This window comes from Misgurnus anguillicaudatus, chromosome 4 (genome assembly GCF_027580225.2).
Source record: "Misgurnus anguillicaudatus chromosome 4, ASM2758022v2, whole genome shotgun sequence".
In the NCBI taxonomy this organism is placed as follows: Eukaryota; Metazoa; Chordata; class Actinopteri; order Cypriniformes; family Cobitidae; genus Misgurnus; species Misgurnus anguillicaudatus.
In genome coordinates this window covers 14,443,036-14,450,405 of record NC_073340.2, presented here as the reverse complement: position 1 = coordinate 14,450,405, position 7,370 = coordinate 14,443,036, and the positions used below count along the sequence as shown (strand labels likewise).

General features: G+C 36.9%; 1 protein-coding gene across 1 annotated transcript; it reads left to right on the top strand.

Annotated features, from left to right (window-relative positions):
• The first annotated feature begins 2,312 nt into the window (after positions 1 to 2,312).
• Positions 2,313 to 6,760, top strand: paqr4b (progestin and adipoQ receptor family member IVb). The gene is made up of 3 exons (XM_055175229.2): positions 2,313 to 2,787; positions 3,665 to 3,883; positions 5,527 to 6,760. The coding sequence occupies exons 1-3, from the start codon at positions 2,622 to 2,624 to the stop codon at positions 5,958 to 5,960; spliced, it is 819 nt and encodes a 272-aa protein (XP_055031204.2). The 5' UTR covers positions 2,313 to 2,621; the 3' UTR covers positions 5,961 to 6,760.
• Positions 6,761 to 7,370: the final 610 nt, after the last annotated feature.

Here is a 7,370-nt window from a genome sequence, read left to right as displayed (position 1 = left end):
AACGAGATAAATCCATTTTTTAACATGTTTGTCAAAACATGTTTATTATTATGTTATTATTTTTAGGGCTGTCAATAGATTAAAATATTTAATCGCGATTAATCGCATGATTTCATGAGTTAACTCGCGATTAATCGCAAATTAATCGCACATTTTTATCTGTTCTAAATTTACCTAAATGTAGCACTTTTTAAGTTTTTAATGCTCTAATCAGCATGGATTTGGATAATATATATGCTATATGCAAATGTATGTCTACAACAGCCTGTTAACATTTTCAACAGAACCATCAGCCATAGTTTTATAAATGTTTTTGCCTTTAGAAGACCTTGTTCTTTCTCCATTTCTGTTTGCTGTTGCATCATTTGTGACCTGTGCTGGCAAATTGAGTTGGGATGAGCAAATTTTCAAAAATGTGTCATTTATATTTTAACATTCTTTATTAAAAAACTTCAAAACAATTGGAACAATTGTTGGAATCTGACAAAGTATATATCAGGGTCACGCACTCGCGCGTTTGTGTGCATACGCTTTAGACGTCTGCATGAGACATCACTTTTGAGCCTTGTCACTCTTAATAACTCTTTTAACATCAATCAGATCCCGAACTTTATCTCTCTTAATAATTATTTTAACATCAAGAAAGTCCTGCGGTCTATTTTCTATAATTTCTGAATGCTTTTTAAAACGAAACTAAAAAGTGAAAGAAGACGCATCTTTGCTTTATATGGATTTGGAACGGTACACCTCACAGAAAACGTGCAGATAAAGAAAACTGCACGTGCAGAAAACATGCATTTTAGATGTTTAATGACCATTTAGAGCATTGGATTAGCTAGACGAGAGCTTAATGTTCTTATTTTTATGAAAAGCTCCGACTCATCTAGACAGCGCCGGTCACTTGTCTCAATTCATCCAGCTGTGGGTCAAACAGAAATTGCGTGTTGGTTTATCGCGCGTTAATAAAATTCCCACTGAGCAAAGTGACGTCGGAATGACGTCTTTTTCATGTAATTTTTGGACGTCCGAATTCGGTACATAAAAGGGGTTGTTTTGTAACGGCAGGGGACGTCTTTTTTTCGACGTCTTCTGTTTACATCCGTAGGACCTCCGTGTAAGGAAAAAAGACATGAAAAAGCGAAAAGAAATGTTATCTCTGCACTTCCCCATCCATTGCAACACGGATGTGTTTCAGTCATTTCCTGCCGGCTGTGGGATTTGAACCACCGATCTCTGGGTTACAAGCAAGTCTCGCTAACCACTCGGCCGCACAGCCATATAACATGGATGCAACATTATGAGAGTAGGTGAGAATATTTTAGTATGGTCATATATTTTAATATAACGAACTACGCATTTAATTACAGATTTTTAATTGTACATTTAGATGAATTTGTATATAATTCAAGAAAGCAGAAAAAACAGTAATGTACAAATAATATAGACTATTCGTAAGTATTAATCATGTTGGTACAATAACGCTGATATTTGTAAATAAAAAAAAATGTTATGCCCTAATCATGTAATATAGACATAGGCCTGTCATAGACGTCCAAATGACCCCCAAAGAATTACCCAGTTCAAACGTCAAAAGTTGCCCGTAAATATGACCTCCAAATGACGTCCAAAAAACTACCCAGTTCAAACGTCAAATGTTGCCCGTAAATATGACGTCCAAATGACGTCTAAAAAATTACCCAGTTTAAACGTCAAATGTTGCCCGTAAATATGACGTCCAAGTAGGGTCATGGTTGGACATCCAAATAGTGGACCTAGTTTGGACGTCGAATAGATGTCCAGAATTGGTCATGGACCGACGGACCCAATATAGACACGATCTGCACGTCTATTCGACGTCCTGTGTTTAGTGGGTTAGTGCCGTTAAAATGAATTTGCGTTAACGCGTTATTAACGCGTTTATTTTGACAGCCCTAATTATTTTGTTTTATAGTGCTACTTAGCTGTATTTTTAAGTTATGAAGGTTTAAATCAAAACAAACCAACTGCAGCTGAATTGAAATTAATAGGAATGCACAACCAAAAAATGAGATTTCTGAACAATTAAAAAAACTGAGTTATCTCGTTTTGCAACGAAAATATTGTCTATATTTATAAATTGTATACATTTTTTCTCAGTTTATTTGACAAACGACACTTTTTTTCTGCTGGGACACCTTGTACGATACTAAGGTTATGCTGTCCCTAAAAATCTGATAGATACCAGTTGCTTAGAAATAATTGTGACAGTAAAAGAGAATTAAAAAAAGATAAATAACATTGAAAGTCTTTCACATAGCAGCCAGTGTTTAAAGAACTCTAATCTCCCATGAGCTGACTCCAGCTCAGCCCAGCTGCTGGCTGCTGATTGGCTACAACACTAAGTACCAGAAAATTGGCCCATACAGCCTCTCCGCAAGCAACAAGTAGCTGCCGTTCTGCTTTCCGGTACTTTCAGGATGACGAGTCTCTGGTGTCAGAAAGTTAGTACTTTAAAACATTTTTTTATTCTAACACATTGTTTATATGATTTATATTTATAACCTGATTAAGATTATTTGAAGAGGCTTCAGGCAGTCCTTCCAAGGGCAGGTGGGTGGTCAAGGGCACCTGACCATTTCACCATGTCTTTTTTTAATGGGCCTAAACTGCTGGATTTTAAGAATTCACCACCACATCTTCAGTTCAACAAGTATGTCCTAACAGGATACCGGCCCATATCCACTTACAGAGACTGTCTGCGAAGTTTGTTTTATCTTCACAATGAATTTGGAAACATCTATACACACGGTATGAATTTTCAATGTCTGGCAATTGTCAACATGCATAACTTGCAATTTAATCCTAAACTCTTTTACAGAATTTGTGGTTGTAAATATATATTTAAGTGCCTGCATTATTTCAGTATTACAACGACTGGGAAGATGTGTGGAAATCAAATCAAACTTTCCAAACTTGTAATTTACTGCTACTTTCTCTGCAGATCACCCTGTAACACACATTACAAGGGCACATAATAGCATTAAATGAGATTACATCTAATCCTTGTTAGGGAATCACTGTCTTGGAAGTGATGCTGTAATAATTGCAGTTATCTGCATTACAACACTTAATAGGCATATAGGCCTGTATTTTGGAAGCTTTATACATGGTTTTAAATTTTTGCGGGGGCAGGTGCGGGTTAAGTATTTAGATTTAATTTACTTAACTTGCAAGGCTGTATTTATAAATACATACAAAAAGTAAAATTCCCTTTTCTGCAATTTAATAACATTGAATTTAAAGTGCATGTAATGATAAAAATAGTTACACCACACTCACGATCAATAAGGTGCCAGACAATAAAGTAGTCAATGAAAATAAAGACCTCTGCTGCACACCTAAATCCTTAGCAGCAGGTTTTAATAACCTTTCCAAGCTTTCGGTCAAAACCCTGAAGATGGTCTTTTGACCGAAAGCTCGGAAAGGTTATTAAAACCTGCTGCTAAGGATTTAAGTGTGCAGACGTCTTTATTTTCAAAGTGCATGTAATGCAAATGTGCAAAGCTATGAATAGTTGTTTATAAATAGTTGCTTGAATGCTGTGTATAATAATTTTGTTGATTTCACCACTATCAAACCACATTGTAATGTCTCGTAATTCTTTTCTTTTTCTGGTGTCCACAAGGCATTCCCTTCATCTGTTTTTTGCTGTTTTTGCCTGCGAGTATCCCATGGGCTGAAGTAGATGAGTGGTGGATTGGTGTGGTGCATTATTTGGCTTGTCTTTCTCCTACTGTTTGTTCAGTCTTCTATCATCTCTTTATGAACCATGAAGGCGGCGCACCAACTTATGACACGCTGCTGTGCTTTGATATGTTGGGCGTCTGTCTGGTCAACACTTTTGGTGAGCAACTACCAGTTTAGGCTGATGACTGTTGTACTGCAAATTCTGTCATAAAGGACTTAATGATAGCGAAACTTCTGATATAATCAAGGGTGTATTTCTATAGAAATGCTTGCTAGACATTTAGAAAATATGTCTTTTTGTGTGTTGCTCGTGTTTTCAAAATATGTGTTTGTTGCGTCATGTTAACCATGTGCATCACATGTTTTGTCAAAATAAGTGCCTGCTGCACACGCGTTTATGATAAAAAGGGACACTCCCTTAACACAGTAAACTCTGATTACACATGAGATTATGCGAGTATCTGGCAAATGCGAGCGTCTCTTTTATCATAAACCATTTAGACGCGTCTGCAGCAGGCATTTGTTTTGACAAGGCACGTGATGCACACAGGATCACTATGCACAGAAAACATATTTTGAAATTACGAACCACACACGACGGGCTACATACATGTTGTGACGAACTTTGCCACTGCTCTTATTTCATTTTAGGAAATGGTCACGGGTTTAGGTTAAAATTTTAAGTGGGATCCAAGGGTCTAAAATAAGGAGATTGCTTAATTTTTTTTTTTTTTTAAAGAAATTTATTGCAAATAATACTATCAATTATAGTATACTATGGAATTAGCATAGCCAAAATCAAAAATTGCTTGAATTGGATAATTGACCAATAATCTTTTTTTACAGCTCTCTGTAGGCTACAACCTATTATACATGGGTGATTCTCACAAAATTTGAGGTTTCATGAAACATTTTGATAAAAAAAGTAAATGCTATCAGAATAAGAAGCATACAGTTACAAGCATCTCTTCATGTACTATTTTGCACATGATTTCAAATGACTTCATACAAATCAATTTTGTTGTTTTTTCCACATTTAAGGGGAAAATTTTCATTACCGCAATGTGTCCATGACTGGATTTGGGTTTTTTGACATGGAAATGTTTATAATTAAAAAATCTAAAAAATAAAAAGCTTCAGTGCATGTTATACTATAAACATTTACAGTAAAGAAATATGTGGTATTTGGTGATCATTGGTAAATGTAGAGACAATAATAAGGAATATAAATGTGTCCAAGACCAATTTTCTCATCCTCCTCAAAAATTTTCAATCATTGTTTAAGCCCTCAAGGAACTAACATTTACAAAAAAAAAATGTTGTTAAGGGACATAACCGTGACACTCAAGATGGCTACCAGGTAAGCAGTTCTTACTTTTTTCTCTTCAGATAAAGTTGAAATTTGGTTTGTCATAGTACAACTTTTTTATTTCTCATTACCGAAACATGTTTTGTAAATGCATATATTTAATGTAATATCATGTTGCGGTAATGATAATCTTTGATAATGATAATCTTAAAAAATGTAAATAATTCTATATAATATTTTTTAATCCTCTAAAAATAATGGTTATAGTAAGTTCAGACCTTAATCTTACATGTGCACAAAATTGGCTTCAAGTGCTTTTTAAAAATTCTGATGCTGGACACCTTCTAAATCTGGATTTCGTGAGAATCCCCCATATATATTTCAGCTATACATTTTTAGATGCAGTGTGGCATGTCTCAATGCAAAATACTCCATGCTGTTTTTAATGTTTCTGTTTTCCATCAAATTACAACTTTTCCTTTTCTTTTCAGGAGCTCTGCCAATTATATATATCACTTTGCTGTGCTATCCATTCTCTCGTCATGTGACAATGGTGGCCTATCTGTTTCTTTCTGGATATGGGGTGTATTGTGCTGTCACTGCGCGAAGCAACGTTCATCGCCTGCGTTCCTTCGCCTGGCAGGCGGTCTTTCGATTCTTTCTCTTTGTGCTGCGTGTGATTGGTACAGGGAGAGGAAGCCCCGCCTCTGTACGCCTCTACCTTACCATGGATATGCTTGCTTTGCTAGGAGGACTCGTCAATATTTCCCGCCTGCCCGAGCGCTTTAGACCGGGGCGGTTTGACTACTGGTGTAACAGTCATCAAATAATGCACGTCATGGTCATCCTCTCCATCCTGTACTTACACTGGGGCATGCTGGAGGATTTAACCTGGTTAAAAGGATTTCACTGTCCCCAATATTAAAGCAACACTAAAGACTTTTTGCTCTTTGCTTCCCCTACAGGATAGAAGGGTAATTGTCCATTACCACTGTCGTAAATACTGCAGCATAGCTGGCTCTGATTGGATTGTAGGTCTGCCATAAAGCAAGTTTTTGTAGTTTTCACTCGAACTACAGGACCACGACCCGACGGTTGTAAACTTCTTTAGTGCGGTTTTGGCCGATAGAGGGCTGCAAAGCAAATGTGAAAGTGCCGTTCACCCTGTTTCGAGTGGATGAACGACTGAAACTTTTTTGGAAACGTTATTTTAAGGTAAAAAAAACTCTTTGGTGTTGCTTTAAACCTGTTGACTTGAAAATTCAATTTTGTATCGAAGATGGCCATGTTGCTTTGGAAAAGCATGAAACAATTAAAAATACAGTGGATGCTCCATGATTACTTTATTACTACAGGATATGGGCTACATGGTAGTCCAAAGGACTTCCAAGGAGGTCCAATTTTTCTGCATTTCTCACACCAGCAGGGACTTTAATGACACCACATTCTAAATATATGAAGATTAACATGAAGATATGTCTCCTCTTTGGAACTATAACAGCTTCCACTCATCTGGAGAGCCTTGAACAAGATTTTGGAGTGCTTCCTAATTTTTGGCACTAGTTGATGTTTAACAAAAAGGTCTGGTTCACAATCTCAATTCAAGTTTAGGTGAGCAAGCAAGTTCTTCCACGCAAAACTCATCCAACCATGTTTTTGGAAATTTAAGGAAATCGGTTGGCAAAATATTCTTTATACAATAAAAGTATTAAAGGAAAACGACAATATTTTACTATGTTCTTAACTCAACTTAAACGAATACATACCTAATTTTTGCAATGCGTGCACTTTATCTTTGTACAGCGTGTCATGAATGTGTTGGCATTTAGCATCTGGTCCAGTGGTTCCTTGGGATCCGAACGGGGATGAATTTGGAAGCAGCCAAACACTTTAATGTTTAACATCATCATTCCCGTGAACTCCCCCCTCTCTCTCAAACTCAGTGAGATGGAGTGATGTTACTGCGTGCCAAGGTCGAAGTGCTGCAAACTAAGTGCTCTTCCGCCATACAATATAGTTCTCATTTTTTATCCGCTTAAAAAAAATGTAGTTTTATTTTGTGCCTAGGTTAGGGGCCTTTTAATAACCCATATAATATTAAAATTATCTAAAGGTAGTAGATCAAAGTACCTACCTACCTACCTCCTAAGACAGGGGTGGGCATTCCTGGTCCTGGTGGGCCACTGTCCTGCAAAGTTTAGCTTCCAATCAAAGGCCTTGCATGACTTGGAAATGACATTCAGGTGTGTTTGATTAGGATTGGAGCTGAACTTTGCAGGACAGTGGCCCTCCAGGACCAGGAATGCCCACCCCTGTCCTAAGCTGTGGAATGACT

Excerpts from the sequence above, each read along its gene's own strand:
- paqr4b (XM_055175229.2), top strand. The coding sequence starts at position 2,622 with ATGTCTTTTTTTAATGGGCCTAAACTGCTGGATTTTAAGAATTCACCA. Across the intron at positions 2,788-3,664 it reads TGGAAACATCTATACACACG|GCATTCCCTTCATCTGTTTT; the intron begins GTATGAATTTTC and ends GGTGTCCACAAG. Across the intron at positions 3,884-5,526 it reads CTGTCTGGTCAACACTTTTG|GAGCTCTGCCAATTATATAT; the intron begins GTGAGCAACTAC and ends TTTTCTTTTCAG.